Raw genomic sequence first — 26,397 nt, forward strand, 5'->3', positions numbered from 1 at the left:
ACATAAAAATCAAGTAATTTTTTTCCAAAAAAAAATCAGCCCTTAAATTATTTTGCTACTTTTGCCTTTCATTGGCGCATTTTTCTAAAATGAGAAAGTAAGGTATTGAGTTCGAAATGCTGTCATTTTTGGCAATTTTCGAGCACTTAACGCACTCAATTAATTCTCCACATTTCGTTAAATTGCGTGTTATTTTTTCGTATTTTCGGTTAATCGTAAGCAGTTTCTCTTTTTATAAATAATAATAGTACTAATTTATTTCAGAACACCATACAGATTTGGTTTAAGAAATAACGTGAAAACAGACAGAATTATAAACGACTAAGCGATTTACACTTGGATATATCAACAAAAAAATGCTTGTTTTAAGTTTTCTTGAAAAAATTGTGAAGCTCAGTCTACAAGACGAGTGTTAAAAGTGTGACGTTTGAATTGATGGTGAAGTGCCAACAAAATCAAACTCAGTTCGTGTCAAAGGCTTGAATAAAATTCCAAAGTTCCCATCGCCGGTGAAACGAATCGTTGTGTATTTTCACGCTTTGCCAATTCATAATCGGCATCTTTCATGCATGTGCATACCACACCTGTGTAATTAATTCCTTGTCGGTTATTAAAAGTGTCATTGTTCCCACACTCGACTTAATAAATACCTCATTCAGCTGAAATAATTCAAAATCGCTTCTATAATTACGCACATTTCGCAAGCTTGCGTTTCCTGAATATCTCTAATTACGTTCATTAATTCCTTCCATTCGAATAACGGCCGATTATGAATGCGTACCTACGCAATTCTGCATTATTCAAGAACAGGTGAACCGCGCGCGATTTACGTAATTAAACATCGACTAATTGCCTAATTAACACGACTTATTTACATTGAATCGATGCGCAAAAAACGATCGAAAATCGAAATTCTTTCGACGAAATTGTGAGAGCGGAATTTCACATCTCGAACCTAAACAATGGAACGTTATGACAGGTCGTAAATACTACAAATGTAGCTTTTGTGTAAACAGAGAGATTACTGTTTTAATGTGAGAAGTGAGGCGCAGTCCCACCAACAAATATTATCCGTTCACGATTGTCTTAAATTCTCAGCAGGCGTAGATATATTTTTCTTAGGTTGGCCTCAGGTACTGTCTTTATGACGTTGTCTTGTCAAAAATTCGCTGTGTTGTCAGTTCTACTACTTATTAATTTGAAATGTCGAAAATAATTTCTGTTGATAGGAAAGTGTGCATCAAAAGATGCTTTGAAGGATGCAAGAAAGACAGACCCGACTTTTTTAACTAATGATAATGAGTAGAATAACAATAAAAACGTATTCAATTATTTATTTAAAAAACGAAGCAAACTGACAACAGTCCTTGGTTGTCATCAATTATAACCCAAAATAAATTTCTTATGACAACTCACAGTACTGCCAAATAAAATGTCAGATTTTCATAGATAGTCCGAATTTAAAACAATCGTGAACGGTGTATAATCACTGTTTGGAGCGAAAAAAACCCAATAATTGTCCCCGATTAACCCAACTTAATTGAAACTTTATATTGGCCGCTTGATAACTTTGCTTATTGTTGGAAGTTGGAGTTCATTCCGCCGATTATTACCCGCCATAAATTCAGCAATGGCAACTTGGGGTGGCTTTATTTACGGTTGAAGGCTTTAAATATGGAGATACTTTGTTTGGCTTCGAAACCGCGACAAATCGATCGTTTTTTCTAGCATCTGTTCGACCTCATGAACATAAATTAGCATACCATTGAACGTGGCATGCAGAACCCGTGTTGGAAAATAACTACAGTTTAATGAATTAAATTATGGAAATCGAGCCGAATTTTGGAATTTGCACTCGATATCGGGACATGACACGACCTCATCGCCGCTTCCAAAAATAGACGTGAAAAATACACGCGTTTTCGATGATGTCACCACATTCGATGAAATTCGCCGAGATAAGCGTTAATTAATTAGCGTGATTTGTTAATGAATTATCTGATACGTCACCGGATTGGTTTTTTTTTTGTTGGTAGGTCGCTTAAGCCCATGGAATGGTGGACAAGTGGGCGGGCTTGATAAACCACCATTAACATATTTCGAGCGAGAAAATTTTCGACGGGTGAATGCACGATAATTTTGTCAATTTTCTAAATATTTGATTTGGAAGCACTCTAAACTAACAAACTGAGAGAAAATGTAAGCAAATAGGACCTCAATTTGTCAACTATTGGCCCACTTCCAATTAAGCTAATCGACACTCTCCACTGGCGGGTTTTTATTAGAAAAATCCAAGATGTTCTAAAAAATTTCACTAGATTTATTCGAATAAATCAAAATTTTTTTATTCAATTAATTTTTATTCGAAGACTGTCATGTTGATAGCGATGATTTTTTATAACAAAATTGCTGAGAGTCTCGTAAATGTACAAAAAAATCAAGTTAATAAAAAATGTTGATGGCTCGGTTTAGTTATTTTTTTATTTTGTTCCAAAATTTCGTTTACTGTGTGTTTTAGCTCACTGTTAAGGAAAAAAAATCTTCGCATGGTTTTGTCGTATTTATTAATATCAATTATTTTTAATAGTTTGAAAAAAAACTTACTTAGAATGCAAACTATCGCAAAATAAAGCTTAAAACATAGTTTAATTTTTTAAATTCTACGAGATTATGTTAAGTTGTACAAAAATTGCAGAATTAGACTTTCAAATTAAACTTTCAAATTTTGAAATTCTTTGTAATTAATACAAGATTTTTTTCAAACATCACATAACTGATAATTTACATAATAGTATGTGTCTTCACTGACAATGTAAACGTGTCACTTTATTGATTTAAGCACAGAAAATATCAACTTTAGCCTACTTTATGTGTCTAATTACATGAATTACAAAAATAAACATTTCAGCGAAATCATTTGTTACCTAATAATTTGTGTGAAAAATTATACTACTTTTTCCATTTTATGTTTTACGGATTCTTCTCCATGGCGTTCACTAAATTATTGTGTTTTAATTTTTAGTTTTAATTTGTTACAATTGGGTACTCGTTTGGAAACAAAATCAAAAATTATTCGGAATACAAATAGCTTTTACTGCCTTACTAAGTTCGGCAGGAAACTGCAAATCTTAGACACAGAAAACCTAATTTTCGCTCCTAATAATAGAATCTAGTTTTATTGTATTTTAATAAAACAAAAAACGGAGAATAATTTTTTTTGCTATTTTTTTACAAAAATTTAATTTATTATTTGAGAGTTTACTTAAAAAAACAATTCTTTTATTGGTTATTTATTTATTAATTATTTATAACTACGCTATTTTTAAACAATTCAGAGGATTATTAAAAGTTACATAATGTCACGTGAACACATTTTCTTTTAATTTCAATAATTTTTTAAGAATAAACGACTTAATAAAAATTTGTAGGTTTGATGAACTATTTTTTTTGTATTCAATTATTATTCAATGTAATTCTGGCTTCCACATGCATTATTTAAAACAGACCATCATCAGTATTTTTTTTTTGAAAAACATTTTTTTACAACATTACAAAATCGATTTTTCTGAACACAAGACAAATTAACAATTTAATTATTAAAAACAGTCTTTTACTAGATTTTGTTAAGGTGATGCAAATTTATTTATCTAGTTTACATAAAAATTGCAAAATAAACTTTTAAATATTATGTATGTGTTATTTCAGCTTGATTCTTCAATTTAGATAATTTTCCTTCTTCGAGATTTTACGTTTAAAAGCTGTGCAGTTTTGTACTTATTAATACCTAAGTTATTTTATCGGTAATTATTTTTTTAAATTTGCATTTTTTTTTCATATCAATTACTAGTGTAGACAAAAGACAAAAAAAACAGTTGCCTTGCATTTTTATTTAGATTTTTATCAAATTATGCAATTTCCGAATTTTTTTCTCAAAGTTTTTGTAATGCGTCAAACATTTTTGATCTTGAGAAAGCTAAATACTGACCTTGGGTTCGGTTTTGAGCTTTTTTGGGGGCGGCGAAGAGCTGCGCTCGTCGATGTTGGTGGCAGGCGTGTTCGTGGGCGCATTGGCGGCGGCGACTTTGGCCTGCTCCGGTTTGGCGGCGGATCCTTGTGCAGTGGCGGCGGCGGGACTCGGGGGCGGCCCCGGCGACGGTCCCGCGGAAGCACTCTGTGGCGGTCCCGGGCCCGTGCTTGCAGGAAACACTGGCCTCGGCGGTCCCGTTTGCGGCGCACTCACTCTCACCATACCGTTCATGTCGGCGGCGACGGCGACCGCCCCCGGGGACGGTGCCGCCGCCTTCTGTCCCGTCTTGTCGACCGACGAGTGCTTGTCCCTGATCTTGTCGCGGCGGTGGCCACTCGAACCCCGCTTGCTGTTGCCCCCCGAGCCGGGGGCGGCGGGCGCTGGGGCGGCGGCGGCGTGCTTCGCCGCCAACGGGCCCTCGGCGGTGCCGTTCAACTCGTTGGATTTCACGATTTCGTGCTTGGCTTCCGAGGTTTTCGTCCCCGGTTTCGTGCGTTTGATTTTCATCTTCAGGCCCTTGTCGACGGTGGCTGAGTGCTCGATGGCCATTTTGGCGGTGGCGGCCGCTTTGGCGGCTTGCGGGCCTCCGGCGTTCGCGGCCATCTATGCAGTTACAAAACAATGTAACAATTTTTAAAATAATAATTTATTATAATAGTTACAGTAATTGGTTTCCTGGTATAATAAGTATGATTTTACTAACATTGTGGGTGTTGGCCCCCTCGTTGGTCTTTTCTATGTCCGCATCCAAGTCGATAATGAGATCGCCGATTCCTATATCCCACTCGTTGTCATCGTATTCGAAATTTGTTGAGGGTTGGGTGGTGGAGGTTGCGATGTCTGGCTTCGCCGTGGCGTTCCCTGTCCTGGAGTCCGCCACCCTCGGTCGGTGGCTCGCGTCCTGCGAGCTTGATCTCATTGGGGCCGCCATGCGATTGTCCGGGCCCCGCCGACGAGTCTTTGCCCCGCGGCGCCCGACAACTCCACACACTGCATCTTACCCCTGAAACCAAAATTTGGAAAATTAGAAATTTTTTTCTATTCTCAATTACAGCAAAACTATTCAAAAATGTGGAACTATTTTGATCATAATTTATGTAAACTGATCCGAGGAATCGACTGGCGTCAAGAAAATAGCCAAATTATCAATAATTTTTTTGTTATGAATTTTTTAAAACTTTACATATTTTACCTATTATTTGCGATTTTCTCGAAAACTATTAGACGGAGAACAAAGTTTTTTTTTTGAAAGAGATAGATAATGAAAAAAACTTTCCAACGATAATACACTTCATAAGGTTATCTCAAATAGTTCCGGAGTTATTGGTCGATAAATGTTCTGGGTACCCAAAATCGACAAAAATTGAAAAAAAAATCAAACCTTAAAAAATCGAACCTATTGACTTTTTTTCTACTTTTAATAACTCCAGAGTGTTGTAAAGGTATAGAAAAGTCCAGAAAACTTTACTAGAGTGAGTTGAAAAAAAATTTTTTTTTCATTTTTATGAAGTAAGTGCCACAACCATTAAAATTTTAATCAAAATCAATCAGAATTTTAAATGTCGTGAAAAGCTGGTATAATACAGAAAAAGAACCGCTGAATTCAATGGAACAAACCGCATTGCTCTACGACTTTTAGTTTTTGAGTTATGAATTTTTTTAATGAATAAAATTTTTCACTATGACAAATGGCTACCCTAAATTTACGCAAAAAATTTTAAATTTTTAATTCTTGTGAAAAATTGGTATAATATGTAAAATGAGCCGTAGAATTCAATGGAACAAACCGCAATGCTCTACGACGTTTAGTTTTTTTTTAATGAATTTTTTTAGTGCAAAACTTTGATCGCCTTTGTAGCCGGAACCGTTGCCCGGAGCGGCTCCGGGTTTAGACGAAAAAATAGATAAAATTAAGCGCTATCAGACGGTTTTTTGTTCGTTGCTCTAAGTCTTACAGTTTCCGAGAAAGACGCAAAAAAAGGTTTCCATTTTCACTTTTTTTCAATTTTCAATGGCCAATTACGGCGAAACTATTAAAGATATCGAGAAACAGAAAAATGGAGGATAACCGGAATAAAAAACTCTACAAAATGGCATAGGACTCAAGGCGATATCTCGCAAAAATTTTTTCAATTATCAAACGCCGATTACGGCCAAACTAAAAGAGCTAGAAGAAAACGGTTTGTTCCATCGTAAAGAGCACATCAAAATCTATAAGATAGGATATGTTTCATTTGATTTTGAGACACTTTAAAAATTGACCGATTTTAAGGGGAGGGGGGGGGGTGTTAACTTTTTTTTAATTTTTTTTATTTTATCATTTACAGCTAAACTATTCTAAAAAGTGGAACTGTTTTGATCCATACCTATGCAAAATGATCCGGGGAATCGACTGGCATCGAGAAAGTTGCCAAATTCCCAATAGTTTTTTAGTTATGAATTTTTTTAAATTTTACCAATTTTTGCATTTAGCAGCAATTTGCTCGAAAACTATTAGTCGGAGAACAACAATCTTTTTTGAAAAAAATAGATAATTTAAAGAGCTTTCCAACGATAATACACTTCATGAGGTTATCATTAATAGTTCCCGAGCTATTGCTCGAGAAATTTTCCGGGTACCCAAAATCGACAAAAACTGCGACGAAAATTGAAAAAATCAAACATCAAAAATTCGAACATTTGGACTTTTTGTGGACTTTTAACTACTTTAGTGGGTTGTTAAGACATGTAGAAGTCCATAAAAATTTGCTGGAGTTAGTTTAAAAAAAAAATTTTTTTTCATCTCTTTGAAGTGTACTCTCAGAAAATTTGAGCAAAAAAATGGAAAATTTTTAATCTCGTGAAAAGTTGGTATAATACAGAAAATGAACCGCTGAATTCAATGGAACAAACCGCATTGCTCTACGACTTTTAGTTTTTGAGTTATGAATTTTTTTTAATGAATAAAATTTTTCACAATGACAAATGGCTGGCTACCCTAAATTTAAATTTTTAAGCAAGAAATTTCAAAATTTTAAATCTTATAAGAAACCGACATGATAATATGTAAAATGAACGTTTTTGTTTCAATTTAACTATTTTTGCTTTTGTTTTCAATTTCCTCGAAAACTATTAGTCGGAGTTGTAGTTATCGGGAAAATCTCCCTTAAATCCAAACTAATCTGGCCGCCTTTGGGCTGAAATAAGCCAGATGTCGGATCAGTGGCTTTCGAAAAACGCGTTAACGCCGATAATTCGTGTTATGCAAATGGTTATCGGATGCAATTGCGTGCAATTAGCGCGCTTATGAGCCAACATAATGAAGATGTCGGTCATGTCACCCACTCTGAGAGCACCCACTCGAAACTAATTTACTGTTCAGTAACTACCGGCCGTTACACGAACACACGCCAATTCTATTATTAAACGACGTGTGTTGATAACAGCTGTACATAACATATCTACCACCATCACGCACCGAAACACGTCGACAACTCACAAAAAAAACAACTATTGTGTTACTTTGTGTTATTAGCAGTGGCTTGTTTCTCCTCGTAATATGGCACAAAAGCCACATAAACACATCTCGCCTATGTATATTTTTCCATGGAACAGATTGCATCGCCTTGTATAGTAAAACACGTTGGTAACGTCGTTACAAATAACTCGCTATGGACTAAAGCAGGTTTGCTGTATACATTAAGCGAGATGGTAGCCTTGTAGTTCCCAGAGCTATTTATTTATTTATGTCATCATTAACCCATTACATTAATGACAAACCGATCGGAATTGCTTACAAACAAGTTTAATAAGCGGAAAAAATCAATGAAAGTTTTAATTAAGCAGACATGTTCACTTACAACGCTGATCAGTTTTATGCTTTATGATGGAGAACTTTTTACTGACACTGCACGACGTGAAAGACGCCCTCGGTTAGGGGAACACAGACAGCTGGCAGAAACCTAAAAAATCTTCAGGGAGCTGAATTTATAAATTATGAGGCCGGAAGGAACGAAAAGTCAATAAAACTGCTTGTTCCTCACGCAAAATTTGTTCTCGAAATATTTGAAAATACAGTGGAGTCTGGTTACAACGAACTAAATTTGGCTTAAAATGTGACACATTTATAACGAACTTTTCACCAAATTTTGAGGAATATGTTTTTGGACTAGTTGAGTTATTTTAAGGCCGTTTTTATCAACTTTCCCTATACCCAAGTTTAACCGTTTTCGAGATATTTAAGATTTTTTGAAAATTTTTGGATTCGCACCAGTCACTTAAAAAAATCGGTAACTCTCTTAGTTTTAGAGATTTCGAAATCATATTTGGAGAATTAAAAGAGAAGGCCTATATCTGTTCTCCAGTGTGTTCAAAATTGCAAAAGAAGTTAATAAACCCAAAAATTTTAAGTTTAAATTTGAACAACTTAATTTTTACCCATAACTTAATTTTTTCAAATGGGATGTCCCAATTTTTATTTTACTAAATGGAGGAGAATTTAATTCTGCACCGGTCTGTATTAGCATTCCCTATACCTATCTGTGATAATTTTCAAGTTATGTTGGTTTTTTTGACATTGTAAAAAATTTCTTACTAGCCACAGCTATTTTTACATAGTTTGCCATAAAATCATTTCTGATTAAACAAACGACAAACTCAGTTCAAAATTGTGTTCTCCGTCCTGTAAAAACAAAATAAATTCATTGAATGTTGGTTTAAAAAACTTTAATTTCTAACATTTTTTCTCTCGTTTCCATGGCAACCTATGAGAAAAAGCCTATGGCTAATGAATTTCTCAATCCCAACAAAAAGTTACTATAACTTGAAAACTATTAAACATACGTAGGGAATGCGAATACAAATCGATGCAGAATTAAATTCTCTACGATTTAATGAAATAAAACTTATGGCATTTCATTTGAAAAAAATGAGTTATGGGTGTTTAAAGTCTTGAAAACTTAACTGTAAATATTTGAGGTTTGTTATTCTTCTTTAGAAATTTGAAAACACTAAAGGAAAGAACTAGGTTTCCTCTTTCAAATGAGCAAAAAAACATTTCAAAATTTTTAAAAATGGCAGAGTTATAGATTTTTGAACTGGAAGGTGCAAATTCAAAAAAAAAATATTAAAAACCCTAAAGATTTCGTAAACGGCTAAATTTAGGTATAGGGACAGCTTATGAAAACTACCTTAAAATAACTCTATTAATCCAAAAACGCATTAAAAAATATATGTTTCCATTTAAAATAAGAAAGTTGATAGCGACTTCCGGTGGAAGTGTCACCACCATGAAAATATTTTCATTGAGCAGGACCTAAGAGATTATGGTTGCATACAAATTTTCAGATGACTTAGAACTACCAATACTTCTAATGTTGGGTTTAGATGAAACACCCTGTACAGGATTCAACCTCCACTTTGTCAAAAAACGCAATATCAACTAAGTTTGCGTCTTTTAAGTACTTATTTTAAATTTTACATGACTAATAGACAGTGACATTTGAGGAAATGAAATTCAGTTGTATCTTTGCCAAAAAAAATCGATGCATAATTTTTTTATGTAAGGTCTTGTTTTTCTGTGGCTGTTTTTGCTAATTTCCACTCAATTAATAAATTTTCCCAAAAAATCCTATTTTTTTACAATAAATGCTTATTATTTCGTAAAAGTCGCTACTAAAAAAAACTTTTTTTGATTTACCGCTTGTAGGGAACTTTGGTTATAACGAACTGACTTTGACGCATTTTCGGAGTTCGTTATAACCAGACTCCACTATATTTGAAAGTAGAATTTTGAATACAGAGGGTTCAGTGACCGCCGTCTCATTAGACCGTGTTGGAGCCTCAGTTGTAGAAAAACCCCCGTTTGTCGTTATCTAAAGTCAATAATGTAGCTGTAGTAGCAGACAGTTCCCTGTTTCATCTAAGCGAGCATTCCATCACCATAACTGTTTCTCAATCGCTCGCCTTCTCGTGCCATTGAATCTCTCTCAGCGTAATAAAAATTCGTGTAAAATGAGCGCTCGATAAAGCTCCAAGTCTCCGCAGGAGTCCTTTGATATTTCCATAAAGGCTTTAGTCGGAAGTGCGACTGGTCGCGATAAATAAAACATCACTGGGGAGAGGAGAGAGAGCGAGCTTCGATAAAGCTCCGTATTGACAAAGCACCGTCTCCCAAAGCTCTTTGTGTTGCTCGAGTCGCTTTTTCCGCTAGGGACGGACTAAATTGCCGTTCGTCTCAAACGTGGGATATTCGTTTTGTAGACGTTGCTGAAGGAGAAACCGGTCGTCGGCCGTGACCAGGTAAACGACGACGGATACAAGATGGAATGAATACCTTTGATGACTTATCTACCGATCGAAGCAGCAGGAATTCGAGGCGAACTCGAGACACTTTTGTGCTGTTTTAGACCAATTTACAAATTGCTCCGGCGGCCTTGGCCACGACAAATTCGGTTAATTAAAACTTATGACAACCTTTGCGATTTTTACATTCGAAACGAAATTAAATAAATCGTGGAAATTAAATACCAACGAGTTGATTTGTGGCTTGAATATAAATCGCTTATTTCCTTTTCAATGCTTTGCCAGTAATTTATGCGTGCCAATTTCGTATTTGACGGATCAGAAAAATCAAAATTGAAATTTCATTCAAACACAAACGGAAGAAAAACAAATCAAGAACAAAAATACTCTAAAAAGTTCGAATTAATTCAAGAAAAAAGTAATCTTGCTGTTCAGGTTTACGTTTTAAGTCCTGTTACGCGCTTATGTTTACGTCAATTTTCTCAAATTTACCCAATAATTACGCTGATTGTCCGGTATTTACGCCTTTTATGTACTTACCTTCCTGCATTATTTTCTTACTTCTGTCGGGTTTACGTGTTCTTACAATCCCTTGTGTTTACGTCATGTTTTACTAACTTGTTTCGACTTTTTTTAGAGAAACTCGAATACCCGACTTTCCTTTAAAAGTGGCTGTATTTTGCACATATTTTACCACATTTTTTTTAATTATATCAACATTACAAACTAAAATTGCTTTAATTGGCCTAAAACGCAAATATTTTGCACGAATCAGTTCAAAAGCCGCCAAATTAAGTCAAAAAAACGTTTCCTTCAAGCGTTTTAGCACATTTTTCAATTAGATATTCTATAATTTTTCAGCAGATTTCATCAAAAAGCACCAATGTTCTGTAATTTTCTAAGCCTGTAAGGTAATTCTTCAGTTCGAAGTTATTCTAAAAAACATTACTCCAAAAACCTCAATTTTAAAATGACCGTTTTCAACAAGCTTTTGACAAAAAACACGAAATTTATCCGAATGATATCATAACTCTCCTAAAACATCACCAAATTTGTGTACTTTTTTCTCAGAAACAGTAAAAAATATCCAAACTATCGTCAAATTTGCGCCGTTTTTCAAGCATTTTTGTACAAAAACTATTAAAGTACTGAGCATTTTTTAACTTTTTCCAAGTTCCACTGCATTTTACGGTCAAGAACTCACCTATTTCGCGAAATTCAAAATCAAAAAACACTAAATTGGATTGACAAAAACAATTTTTTGACATTTTCAAACCGTTTCAGCACTTTTTTAGCCTCAAACACAAGTGTTTTGCAAAATTTAGTGAATCATTGTTCATTTTAAGCTAGAAATTAATTTATTTCTTCAAATTTTGTCAAAAAACGTCCAAAATCTCAATTTTAGAATGACGATGTTTTACCGTTTTTATAATTTTCTAGACGTTTTTGACTCAAAAACGCGAAATTTTTGCCGAATATCATCACAAATCCCCCAAAAAATCACCAAATTTTTGTATTTTTTGGCAAAAATAATAGGAATATCCAAAATGTCGTCAAATTTGCGCCGTTTTTTCAAACATTTTCGTACAAAAACTACTAAATTAAGTTCACCATTATACTATTTTTTAACTTTTTCAAAGGTCCCTTGCATTTTTCAGTCAGATACTCACCTATTTCGCGAAATTCAAAATAAAAAAATACCAAATTGAGTCAAAAACTATTTCTTTTTCTCTTTTCAAACCGTTTCAGCACTCTCTCAGTCAATATTTCCATAAATTTCGTCAAAAAATGTCCAAAAACCTCGATTTTAAAATGACATTGTTTTACCGTTTTTCTCATTTTTAGCACGTTTTTCACTCAAAAACTCGAAATTTTGACCAAATCTCCTAAAAAATCACCAAATTTGTATATTTCTTCTCAAAAACAATAAAAAATATCGTCAAATTTGCGCCGCTTTCAAGCATTTTTGCATAAAAACTACAAAATTACGTTCACCATTGTACTATTTTTCAAATTTTAGACCATGCATCTACTATTTTGTATTGTATACAAAATCAAAGTTTTCTTTCGTCAGTTCTTGCTCGGAATGAAATAGTCAAGTCCTCGGTGAAGCAATCTGTCTCCAAATATTTTTTTAATTAAAGAAGAAAGTTGTAGTTACGAATACAGCACAGTTTGGTGTAGCAACTGTAGAGCAGTAAATTATTAAGAAAAAAAGCAGACTAGTCTAAAGCTGGTTAGGTCCCGAGCGTCTCCTCTCTCCTAATTAGGGGTGGCATCAACCCCTCGATAATTTCCCGTTTCTAAGGGCTGCTAGTCCGCTGTTTGACCTGTTAAATACCCACATCTAATCCCGGCTTAGACCGAACTCCTGTGCAGCAAACCATAAAACCGAGTTCCTTCAACCGACACAAAAACGCGTACTCTCAATCATATTGTTATTTATTGCTTGAAACAAACACGATTGCGTGCTAAATATTCATGAAAATCCGGTAACTGACATTTGAACGGTTCTTCCCTCCAATTTCAGTCAATATATCGGCGGAATTATTTATTATTCATTCCTTGTTTGTCCACCAAATGAATATTCATCGAATATTAACGCGAAAAAATTTCACGCAATTAATCCAAAAACAAAAAAGCGAGTTGGAATTTCGCCAAAGTAAAGCTTTGTGTTTGAAATATCCGACTTTCACTCACTCGATCAACCATAATTAAAACAGCCGAATAATCGACACAAACCGTAATTTACGGTTATTACAAGCTATAATTTTATTTAAATGAGTCTAAACGGATGCACACAATCGATAATTATAAAATATTCCGCATTCGTGACGCATTTAAATATACACAATTTGTTGTTATCAATATTTACGGTTGGATTAATTGTTAAATTTGCGGTTGCTTTTAATTGGATGAAATGATACGTCGTCAAAACTGCTGGCGATTGGAAATGACGCTGGTTTGCATAATTACGAGGCGCCTCTAACGCATTTTTTCTAATTATGTGGAAACAACAAGATATTAGGCGCATTTAAACGGTTGCAATTACCGTAATTACGATTACAAACGGGTCTTTCGACCGTGAAAACAGAACAGAACCGGTGGCTTTTGTACAATTTTATAGTCACGAAGCCAGAATTTCGAGCAAAAGTAAGAAACCGTTCAATACTTACACTCGATAGGCAATAATCCACCTGAAACAAGACAAAAAATTATTAGAACACGAATTTAGTGAACAAATATATTTCAAAAATTAGAAAATTTCTTTCGACAAATCGAACCCTAAGCCAGCTTAAAACCCTCGTACGAAGGTGGGGTGATTAATTCGTGGCCTCACATAATTTAGGCAAAACAATTTTCGTTAAACTTTAAGCCTGCAATTAATCGAAATTAAGCTAAAATTCGGCAAATTTTTAAATTGAAATAAGTCTAAAATTTTTCAAGCTCAGTTCTCTTGCTAAAATTGTGTTCAATAAGAATGAAAAATCAAGAAATAAGATACAAAATTATATTTTCAAAAATTTTTAGTCAGAAGCTCGATTATTAGGAAAATTTTGTCAAAAATTCTCGTAAGTCAAACAAACAGTTAAGATATTGTGTAATTTACCTATGTGAGATTTTATTCAACTGGAACGAAAAATTACTAAATTGTGTCAAAAATTCATTTATTTTTGCATTTTTCGACTATAAACACGATTTTTTTGTAAAAAGTAGCTGAAAATCGCCAAAATAGATCGTCATATGAGGCTTACTTATTTTGCAAGATCTTAGTTTTACTTTTCTTGTTTTAAGCTCTTTTTCTAACTTAAATTTCAGGCTTTTTGCGAGATTTCTCAGTCAGAGATCAAAAAATTTACCACATTCTGTCGGTATAATTAATTACTTTTTTTTGTTTTTCTTGAGCGGTTGTTTTAACTCATTTTTCAGTCACAAAAGCGATTGTTCTGCGAAATTTCGTTAAAAACAACGCGAAAAATCGGCAAAAAACAGTTAAAAAATTGTGTATTTTACTTTTGTGAGATGTGAGAATTTACTAAACAGGAACGAAAAATCACTAAATTGTGTCCAAAATGCCTTTACTTTTGCTTTTTTCGGCTAGAAACACGATTTTTTGTAAAAAATAGCTGAAAATCACTAAAACTGATCGAAATTTAAGTTATTTTTCTCAGTTTCAAGCGATTTACATTAATATTTAACCATATTAGGCTTATTTATTTTGCAAGATCTTATTTTTACTTTTCTTGTTTAAAGCTCTTTTTCTAACTTAAATTTCAGGCTTTTTGCGAGATTTCTCAATCAGAGATCAAAAAATTTACCACATTCTGTCGGTATAATTAATTACTTTTTTTTGTTTTTCTTGAGCGGTTGTTTTAACTCATTTTTCAGTCACAAAAGCGATTATTCTGCGAAATTTCGTTAAAAACAAAGCAAAAAATCAGTAAAAAACAGTTACAAAATTGTGTATTTTACTTTTGTGAGATGTGAGAATTTACTAAACTGGAACGAAAAATCACCAAATTGTGTCCAAAATGCCTTTATATTTGCTTTTTTCGGTTAAAAAAGATTTTTTGTAAAATATAGCTGAAAATCGCTACAATAGATCGAGATTTAAGTTATTTTTCTCGGTTTCAAGCGGTTTACATTAATATTTAACCATATTAGGCTCATTTATCTTAGATCTTATTTTTACTTATCTTGTTTAACGCTCTTCTTTTATCTTAAATTTCTGGCTTTTTGCGAGATTTCTCAGTCACAAATCAAAAAATTTACAACATACTGTTGTGTTTTTTTTAGTCTTTCTTTAATTTTTCAGTCATAAAAGCAATTATTCTGCAGAATTCGTTAAAAACAAAGCGAACATCACTAAATTTTCACTTTTTCCAGCGTTTCTGAGCAAGAAAATGTGCCTTTTACTTCATGATGATTGTGGTATTATGTCATATTTTTTTGTTATTGATATCTGTCTTATTTGTCGGTATTTCTTGTTTCAGAACAGTGAACAGAAAAATATATTGAATTTATATTGTTTCTTTCTTTTTTTTTAATAAAAATTATCAGGTGAATTAAATTTTATGCAGATATTTACGTTTCCCAATGTTAAAAAATTAGTAGTTAATTGTAATAATTAGAGAATTTGTAAATATGAAGTTTATTTTATTTTTTTAATTGTCACAAAACCACGTTTTGTGTGTTAAAAATGTACAATTTTAACTTATTGTCTTGAAAAAAAGTAAATTGTTACATTTTTAATATAGAACTTTACGTTTCACCATTTCTTAAAAAATCGTGAACTTAAGACACTTGAAGAGGCAATAATTAAAAACTACTTGACCGATTTTGATAAAATTTTAACGTTACACTACGAAAGGATGGCGCTACATAAAAACATAAAAATTAATAAAAAAACAATTGCCTTCTGTGAGAGGCCACGAATTAATTATCCCATCCTCGTATTTTCCTCATGTTTTTCCCAACTTCTTGTATTTCTATTATAACTGTTGCGGTCATGCATCACGCGATAAACATCGCGATGACACCATGTAATGGATATTGCAGTGTAACGATATTATGCTGCGGTTGTTACATCGAAAGGACATGATTAATGTAGCTTCCATCTTGTTACGTTCGCTCTTGAGGTCATGGGATTGACCTCAGGGGACCTCTCTAACCTCCAGTTTAACACTCGTGCGGTAGCAGCGCTAAAGTAATTCACTCGAGACATTTTTTTTCCAAATTACCAACGACGCGTTTTATTTAATTACGTCTTTCGACAACAAATCACAATTCTCACGAGGAGGCTTAATTACGATGAAACACAGCTGGTATTGCGTGTCGGGAGCGATTAGCTCGAGATGAGGAGAAAGTGGAGCTTTGTTCTCGAATTATGAATCAAAAAATTTTAATTGATGTTAACTGGAATTTTAACGCTTTTGGCGCAATCTTGTTTAATTGTTGTATTTATTTATAAAACCAAAGGCAAACACCATTTCTTCACCACAAAAATTAACAACTTTCTGTGCAAATTGACGCAATATCCAAAGTTTACATTGCAAAATCCACGCAAACATCGGAATGAAAAACAAATCAAAAATCCGCATTGCCGGCCGAAAATAAAAACACTCACACGTGACGCCCGATAAAGCAGCGTAAACACAGAAAAACCAAACACGAAAACAATCAAAGATATGTTTCCCTACAATCAATACCGCCAATATTTACACGATGAAAATTCCAGCATTTCGTACAAAATCAAAAAATTGGTAAAACGCCGCCGAATGCGTTCTCCGCCATCGATTTTCATTCGGACAAAGAACGGCTGAAATTCGACGTTTTCAGGACTTGTAGTAGAGCCCCGGAGGATTCGAGGCATGACGGAGGAAGGAAGACGAAAACTCGTCAGGCAAAGCGGAAAATCACACTTACACGACTACAATAATAAGCGTGTGACAATAATTAAAATAAAACTCCTGGTGGCATTTTTTTATTTAACGATCACATATTGACTCGACTGGGTCAATATTAAATGTTGATTAAAACAATGTTTGCTGTGATAAGATAAGCAAACACGGACGTGTTTAGAAAAGATGGCTCTGTTCTAGTCCGGAAGAAAGTTTGAGTAAAATGTCAAAAGTGTGTTTCCGGTTAGATAATAACGAAAAAACAACTTACCTCGAGTAAAGCCACGTCTACAACAGCGATGCAATTACAGCTCTACTTTTACTCCATTAAAAGGTTAGATCACAACATTCATACACCACTCAGAAGCACTTAAGACACGACGTTTTGCACTTTCGACGCATTGTTGGAACTCACCTGGAACAGAAGAAAAAATTATTGAGTGAGTTTGCTGAAGAAGTGTCGAGGGATTATTATAAGCGCGATTCCGGTTTGCTTGGCATTTCCGGTTGAAAGTATGATCAAATTGCAAGATGGGATTTTACGCAACGGCAAAACGGCGGAATTTGGAAAAATATTCAACGGACACATCTAATAACACAAAAATCCATGCCACTTTTTTTCAAAGCAGACGAATAATTAATTATTACAGAATAACTCATTAAATCAGTGAAGCAAATTATACTAATTCATGTAAATAAAAATTGGAAATTTGTGTCCGGGTCAAACCACTTTGTTTATTTTCGAAATTACAGAATCTATTTTGTAAGAAGTTATTTTAGGGTTCGAACCCTGATCAAGGCGTTTTTTTTTCTCTGTATTCAAAACTGGAAAAACTATGTTAGTTAATAGTGCCTTTTAGTTCACTTGGTGAATATTATAGTGATTTCCACAAAATACAGTTCGAACCCGAGCCGAACCTACTTTTTTTAATAGGAAGATGATTGTAGTAAAAATGTAAAAAGATTTTTTTCAAAATCCGTAGGTTCGAATCCGGACCAACTCAGTTTTTTTTTTCAAAACTAGACAATTATTTTCGAAATAAAAAACTACAGCGATATAATTTTTTAATTATTACTTCAACAGTGTTATTTTAAGTTCAGACCGCCGCCTACCAAGATTAGAGAACAATTTATACAAAATTTGGGAATTCGACCCTGACCAAAAAATTGTGGTTTCAAAATTGCTACAAAAAATGTATACAAAATTTTAAGGTTTGAACCCCTCAATTTTTTTTCTGTTTTCAAAACTGGAAAAATAGTTTTAGTAAAAACTAACTTTCCAGTTTCACTTTAACTGGAACTTGGGAATAGTATTATGGTGATTTACAAAAGCCACCTCGAACTCGAATCGAACTTTTTTTTTTAATAATGGTGAAAAAAGTGAAAATGTCCACAGCAATTTTTCCAAAATCCGTAGGTTCAAAACCGGACCAACTCATTTTTTTTCAAAACAAGACAATTATTATCGGAATAAAAAACTAGAGCGATATCATTTTGAATTCAACAGAGTTATTTTAACATCATACCGCCTGCCAAGATTACACAGCAACTTAGACAAAATTTGGGAATTCGACGCTGTTGAAAAAAATTGTTTTCAAAATTAGACAAAATTTCTACAAACAAAATTTTAGGTTCCAAATCCTGATCAGAGCATTTTTTCTCAGACTTCAAAACTGGAAAAATAATTTTAGTAAAAACTTTCCAGACTAACGTATAGAAATGTTGCGATTTAGTTCACTTGTAAATAGTGTTATGGTGATTTACAAACGCCAGCTCGAACTCGAGTCGAGTAATTTTTTTATAAAACTAAATGTAGAATGTCCAAAGCAGTTTTTCCAAAATCCATATGTTTGAATCCGGAGCAAATCTAATTTTTTTTCGAAACAAAAAATCAAAAATTTATACAAAATCTAGGAATTCGTACCTGACCAAAAAAATTGTTTCAAAATTTCCATAAAATTTTAGAGTTCAAGGTACTTTCTTTCCCTGTTTTCAAAACTGGAAAAACAATTTTAGTAAAATTTAACTGTTCAGACATAAATAATTCATTTTTGTTTTTTTTTTTTTATTATTTGATTAGAACGATTTATTTCACTTTATGAATACTATGGTGATTCCTACAAAACCCAGCTCAAACCCGAATCAAACTTTTTTTTAGCGAAAGATGAGTAAAAATGATCAGAATATATTTTACAAAATCAACTAGAAATTTCCAAACAAGAAATTAGAGTGTGATATAATTCAGACTTCAACAAAGTTATTTTAATTTCAGACCGCCTGCCAAGATTACAGACCAATTTATACAAAATTATGGGTTCGACCATGACCAAAAAAACTGTTTTTTTTTTTTCAAAATTGGACAAAAAATTTCGTAAAAAATGTTTACAATTCATAGAAATCACAAATTCAAACGCGGATCAAGTAGGTTTTTTCATGTTTTCCAACGTAAAAGTACCATAATTATAGTTAAAAAATAACAAAACAAATACAATAGTGATAACAAAATTGATAACTACACTGGCAATAATCGTAAAGTTAAGCGAAGCGGACGTAATACACAAATGCAAAAAAATGTTAATAGTGTTTTTATTACATTCGCGCATTTAGAGCCTAATTTTAGGGCATATTTTTACCGAAATAACTGCTTTTTGAAGAGATTATTAGGAAAAAAACTCGAACGTAACACAATGAAAACTTGTCGAAACTCTCGCGAATCGTCTCGGTGTCGTTTAATCGCGATCGTGCCATTTTTTCCATTCGATCGCTCAAAGCAGCCATTCCAAATCGTCCATCGAAGCGTTACGTAACGTTGCAGGGCGTTAGATTGTATCGAATAATGCGCATTTAGTGCAACTGGGTTAACAGTTTGATTTCAGTTATGTCCGTCTGAATGGGCACGAACTCGAATGGGAAGCACAATACCAATTTACGAGTGTTATATTTATAATGACCCTCCTCCTCGTCGAACAAGCAAAAGCCGTTTGTTTTGCTTGTTTATTATTGGCAAACGCTCCCTCTTTTAAAATACGGCCCATGTTTACACTTTCAGCAGACACTAAACCTGCGTCGTAAAAATGCAATTTTATCTTTCCCGAATGGAAACGTTTCCTCCGAGCGAATTCATCAATAAATAAGGCGATTTGTGCAAAAATCGCCGCTGCTAATTGGATGAGAAATCCACTTAATTAGAATAATTACCGACTCGTTGAACCGTTTTAATCGATTTGCGAGATTCTTTGACCAGTTTTCTAACACAATCCGCTCGACATCTGGTTTACTTTTTATTATTCTGACATTGTTTCCGCAATATTAGGTGGGAACTTGACATTTTACAAACATTATGTAAATTAGATTTTTGTTTGTTCCAACATTGAGCAATTTGTCTTTAGTTATATAAACTAAATATTTGCTTTCGGGATGGGTTTTCGACCAGTTTTTCACTCCGATTTCAGGTAGTTGGGCAGGTAGGCCGATACCCGGTTGAAGTTGGGTCTTAAGACACGAATTTTTACAGAGTGTGTCATGCTTTTTCAAGCTTTACACAGCCGGGAATTTGCATATAAAAGGCTTAGAAACGTGACGCGGTTTTGAACGTTAGACATTTTTTTGGAGTGTCTTCACTTACAATTAATTCTTAAACTGTAATCATAATTTCGCTCGTTGGCAGCACTGATGTTATTTTTCTAGTTTTGACCCCAATTCAAATCGAAAATGTTATTTCAACTCAAAATAACAATTAAGTCTGTGATGTTATGTTGGAAAATGTCTCAATCCGGGTCCAAATTCAGATTTGCAGCATTTGAATATTGGAAAAAATTTGGAAAAAAACTGGCGCGGGCGGGGTTCGAACCTCGGCCTTTTGCGTTCGCAGTTCCAAAGCGGGAACAAATGGCCCCAATGGGGTCAAGGCAGGCCCGATTTACGTCATAAATCACTCTCTTTGTTCGCGGAATGTGGTTTTTGGCGTAAATTCGTCCCCTAATTAAAATATCGCAAGGCGTGGTACACATGACGTTTCCCATTATACCACAACCGCTAATTACGTCCCATGATAGAGAGAGACGGAAAATTATCCAACCATTAATTACGTCGAGATTAACTTGTCATTGTGCACAACATTAGCTTACTTTCGAGTTTCAGAAACAGCCAATTTAATTTGATCATTGTAATTAACTCGATATAACCGAAATAACAAACAATTATTAAATTATACGAACGAAAAAAAATCGTTAAGTCATCCAAGAATTTTACCTCAAAGCATTTATTGGGATTACTATCATTAGGCGGGAATCGCACTATTTACCTTTGAGGCTTTTCGAATTAGAAAGCAAAAAATTACACTAAACGCAATCCCGTTTATCGAATATGTCCATCGATGGTATTTCGCACCTGCCATTAGCGGGCTTGAACTTTGATAATTACGTGCTGATGTGTTAAACCGAAACGTTCAATTAGGAAAGCGAAACAGGTGATTTTCTTTGACGATTGGGGAATCACTGGTTCGGGTGACAAGTGGAAAATTGATCCAAGCAATTTGGCCGAGACGTTGACGTCTTTACCAAAAAAATGTCAGGGTAAATAAACTTGAGTGCTGAAATGACTATTAAAGCACTCGTTTCATTAGTCATTCGATAGACTTTTTTAGTTGTTAGTGCGTGACATGACAAGTAAATAAAGTTAAATCTTAAAAACAGCAACCGTCCCAAAATTGAAATCACTAAAAATATTTTCCTATTTTTCATCAGAACAAACTTTTTCAAACAGTTTGTGTGAATAACGAACCGTTCGGTGATTGATTTGATTAGCGATAGTGTTTGCAATTTGTTTTTGGAAGCTTCAACATGAAAAAAGGATAAATAAACGCATTGTTAGTTGGGAATAATTAGTGTCAAATTGCAGTTTAATCGGTCGTTTGGTTAATTATTGTCTAAGTGCAATTTAATTTATATTCAAATAATTTCTCTAATGTTGCGAATGGTTCAAGGGCAAGGCCAAAACTGTTATTACGAAATAGTTTTTTGGTGGATTGTGACGTTTTTAAAGAAACAAATAACGACAATCAGTCTAAACCTGGCTTCAAGACGAAGAACTACCCTCTTATTATTTAATTGAAAAATTATAGATAATTTTGATAAAATCCTATTTTTCCAAACAAAACATAGTGTACAGAATGCAGTGCTTTGGAGACCATGGATAATTAAACAATTTAGTAAGTTAATTTAAGTTTATAACACAAAAATCTGACAAATCTGTACTATACAAGGATGGGCAAAAGTATGGAACCAAGCATTTTGCGTCTAAACTATGTACTTTAGAAAAAAACTAACTAGTACATCATCAAGCACTTTAAAAATGTCATCATTTTTCAAAAATATTTTTTTCGAATTTATTTTTGTTTTCAAGTTATTCAAAAAATAGATTTTTTTTCAAATGACACTCTATTACGGCGATTTTTTTGGTAAAAGATCTTTTGGCTCTAAAACAATATTATTGCATTATAGAGCATAGTCTTTTACTAAAAAAATTGACGTAGTAGAGTGCTATTAAAAAAAAGTTTAATAACTCGAAAACTAAAAGGAACTTAAAAAAAAATATTCTTGAACAATTATCACATTTTTAAAGTAGTTGATGATGTACTAATTAGTTTTTTCGTAAGGTACATAGTTTAGGAACAAAACGCTTGGTTCCAAACTTTTGCCCACCCTGTATATTTAAATTTTACTGACTTTTTAAAGAAATATATTTATTTTCTGTTTTAATCTTGGTAGCAATGGTCGATTTCGTATAAATTAGAAACGTCTGTGTTGCCAACGATTCCCTAAAAATTCCGAAAATTCCCCCTCTGGCTTCACAATTGCCGATAATGTATTCATTCCGTGGGCGTTTTCGCATTATTTGCAATTTAGATGTTCGCAAACGTGAACCGTGACACGAATTTAATTATTTATTTTATTAATACTCAGATTTATAAACTGTTAACATGAGTGATTAAATTGTTAGAAGGTAATAAAACTTTTTAACTGTCACAACGTGGGTGGAATAGCCCATTAATAATTAACTTGACAAATTATACGTTGAAACATCAATTATGCACTTGCACGGATCGATATTGTGGGAGTGGAAAAACAAATCTTGACGGTTTCTATTAAAATTTCCACGTTGTAAAGAGGGTTATTTGCCCTACCTGGAAGGTAGGACCACCCTTGTCGGTCATTATCTCCTTAAAGAGGCGACTTTGTGGCTTTGTAATCCTTCTGGGAACATTTCAGTGCTTGAATAATTAACAGTAATAATCATTTTAATAAACATTTGGCTTAATTGTAAAATTTCATCTTTCGCAACAAAATAAACAAAACCGCAAAACCAATAAAATTAAATTACACTCGCCGCAGGCGTGCCACACAAAAAATGCACAAAACAAATTTACCAGCTTCCAGACATGATTTTTTCATGCATGTTGGCAACACCTGTATAAATACGTTCGGCCTTGATCTGCTCCAAGTTCGTTGTTTTTCCCATTTACACCTGCAGAAGACAAATTCCCAATTCTCACTAAATTCAAACTTGCCGCCCCCAACAAACTTGACAACTTAAAAATAAACCTCGTTTTACGACTTTATGACTTGAGTGCGTCCGATAATAACAGTCATTGTAAATAGCTTAATTACATAAACATGAGGAAGCAATTAATTACACAATCGGAAAATGAACACGAAATTTTTTTGAAAATATTTCGCCCGGTTTTGGGCAAAAACACCAAGGGCGTGTCATTGGCCCTTAAATCCCTTGAGTGGGAATCTCGAACATTGGTGTAAATAAACAAAGTAGTATATTTGTAAAATCGTGTGGTAATAATCTGGTGTTTTTGTTTTTGCGGTGTTGGCCGTGTGCACATTTTCGAAAATCCCAGCAACAAAATGGCTTCCCTAGCGATCGACCGACGCTTGTTTACAGACAAGAGAGAGCGCGAGCTAGCCCACGGGGCGGGCGCGAGCGAGACGGGCGCTGTTAACGTGTCCGGAAGCAGGCGTCAGTTGAAGATGTGCGAGACGTCTTCCTGGGCGGACAAAAGAAAATCGCGGATATTAGGCGTGGTTCCCACTCACCAGGACTGCAAATCCCGCCGAAAACACACAAGTAATCCCAAGGGACACTGCACGAGCACTCACAACACACACTGCACACCTACAAGACACTCCACACGGCCCATCTTCAGCGCAAATTGCTTCAAAACAAGAAATTTTCGATTTTTCGAGTTGGCACGGCACTAACTCTGCTCACGCACACTCCTCGCTACAGAGACAAGGCGGCGAACTAGCGGATCGGGCTCGGAAACGACGCGAAACGCGCCGGAAACGCCCGAACGAGCACAAAGCCACGAACAAGCGAACAGCGACGGGTGCGGGGAGGGGCGGCATGGGATAAATACTGGGTGGCTTTGGAAGTGCCCCATGAAAAGATTTTATTTGAGAGGCTTTGGTGTGTTATCTAGGGAGCCATGGGTAATATCTCCAAGTTGGAGAGAAGATAGAGTTTGTCTAAAATTAATTTGATGCTTCATCTTAAATCCTCTTAAGATAAAACATCAAATAAAATTAATAAACCACTTGACTTTCAAGTGGCGTTTGAGATGTTTTTTCAAGTTTGTCGCCTAAACCCCCACATGACTACCAACAGTCAGTGAGCAGAGCACAAATTTTAAAAAGTAAAAAGCCAAAAATAAATTTTTTTATTAGCTACATACTAATTATGTCTGATGAAAAAATCTATACCTATTTAAGTATTTAAGAAGTTTATTATATCTCTTCAAAGACATTGAAGACACGATACCAAAAAAAAAAAAATTTTTAAATGTTAATGATTTGAAAAACTTAGGTAATTATACGTATTTTTGTTCGATTATTTTTTATTCTTTGGAAAACCCAAACATTTAGCTTCCTGAGAAGTTTCTCATACAACTTTCACAAATTCAAGGGATTAAAAATGAGCCAACTGATCTCCAGTTTATGGCTACGCCACTGCGACAGTCGTTTTCAATAGAGGTGTGTGCGTCCGTATTGACGAATTTAATAATTTAAAAATTCCACCGATCGCATGCTGGCTAATTAATAGCCTTTCCACGTTCATTATCTCCGCTCTTTTTCTGAATTAATCATTGAGTGAAATTCGTGCAAACGGGTAAATCATCAAAACACGCATTCACAAATAATTATCACCGCTTTGTGAAACGTAAACACGGAGTCATAAATTATACAGTTTTATTTAAATCATTGAATATTGTATTAGAGCCATTAATCACACGAGTGGTGCCAACCTCGCGGCCAAATCACCCCAAAACGCGTGCTGTAATGGAATTCCCCGCTTTGTGTACGTCTCCATTACTGTTGTCATTGTGTGTATAGTTAACAGTTAGTTACATGATGTGGCAATTAGATTTTATTGCATCGATAAATAATAGTCATTCCATCCCAGATAAATAAAAACTGTCCTGGGCTAATTTGTCACAGCGGCCGCGTCATTGTTGGGTGTAATCTATGCCCATATGGTCCGGTCACGTGGCTAATATGGGGGACTAACAGGATTTCAGTCCAGTATCTGAGATAGCATGTCGAGTAATTGAAATCGAACGCATCCATTAGCCAAGGTGCCTTCAAAGGCACAAATTGCAGAGACCAGCCAGGGAAATGCTCAAGTATTTATCACGTGAAGTCGGCACTAAAGCGAGTGCTTTAATAGTCGTATTGAAACAATGCTACAAAAATGTGGAAGAGAATTGATACGAGATAACTTCATAAGTTCCCATCATGCAGGCAGTGAGTGGTGGAAACGAGTGTCAATCCACCTCAACGAGACTCCCAACACTATTTAGATTGGATTACATGGTATAATGGAATCCTCGGCCATATCGCAGGCGAACGGAGCTTGCCAGAATATTAAATATCATTACGGTCTGAGCTCAGATTGTAACGCGCTCGTTTTTTTCCGAAATTAACATTTCAGTTTACGTCAATGTTGCATGAATATTTATTAGCGCATCGTAATGCACTTTTTTTGTACCTCCGACACTTAAAAACCAAACTTATCGACACTAATTGAGGTCGTGCAATTAATAATTACACTTTATGGACGATGTTTATGTGTAACGGCTTGGATGCTTATTATGCCACGTCTAATCCGATCTCGCTCGTAAAATTATGCAACGCTAATAATACAGGAACAGCGAACTCTCCCATAAGCGGACGTGTTTTTGTCCGGTTAATGGAGGTCTCCTTAAAAAAAAATATTTAAGAGATAAAATAGTAGCTAGTAGCATGATGCTATTATAAAATAACAATATTTTTCAACTATATCTCTTTTTTTTTTAATTTGCTACAACAGTACTGCCACTTTCGCCAGAAACGTACGTAAAAAATTATTACATTATATCATTATATTACGAAAAATTCAATTTCTTTCATAACAGATGCGCAAGTGGCATGCTGTCCGCTTATAGGAGATATTGTGTTTCCAATTGCGTTATGGGAGACACAATACCATTTAAAATAGGTAAAGCTCAAAACGGTACCAACACATATGTCCGTTTGTCAGAGGGGCTGTCCCTTAAGAGAGATTACACGGCATACAATTACTCAAATCATGGCATTATTCTGAAAAAATCGTTTTTGAAGCAGTTGGCACCACTCGCAA

The 26,397-nt window shown here is 34.5% G+C and overlaps 1 protein-coding gene across 6 annotated transcripts in view; it reads right to left on the minus strand.

The window, feature by feature from the left end:
* LOC662416 (zinc finger protein 608) overlaps nucleotides 1-24,036 on the minus strand; it is a 35,672-nt gene extending 11,636 nt beyond the window's left edge. For 3 of the 6 annotated variants that reach the window (XM_008197213.3, XM_008197214.3, XM_064355418.1), the window contains exons 1-5: nucleotides 23,817-24,036; nucleotides 16,982-17,125; nucleotides 13,486-13,506; nucleotides 4,731-5,030; nucleotides 3,986-4,630 (exon numbers count right to left, since the gene is read on the minus strand). In XM_008197213.3, coding sequence (XP_008195435.2) covers nucleotides 3,986-4,630; nucleotides 4,731-4,958 — 873 coding nt within the window. In that variant the 5' untranslated portion in view covers nucleotides 4,959-5,030; nucleotides 13,486-13,506; nucleotides 16,982-17,125; nucleotides 23,817-24,036. Of the gene's footprint in view, nucleotides 1-3,985; nucleotides 4,631-4,730; nucleotides 5,031-13,485; nucleotides 13,507-16,981; nucleotides 17,126-23,137; nucleotides 23,236-23,816 lie in introns of all 6 variants that reach the window. The other 3 variants (XM_064355419.1, XM_064355420.1, XM_064355421.1) reach the window with 3 other exon arrangements.
* Nucleotides 24,037-26,397: the final 2,361 nt, after the last annotated feature.

This window comes from Tribolium castaneum, chromosome 3, assembly GCF_031307605.1.
Source record: "Tribolium castaneum strain GA2 chromosome 3, icTriCast1.1, whole genome shotgun sequence".
Taxonomy (NCBI): domain Eukaryota; kingdom Metazoa; phylum Arthropoda; class Insecta; order Coleoptera; family Tenebrionidae; genus Tribolium; species Tribolium castaneum.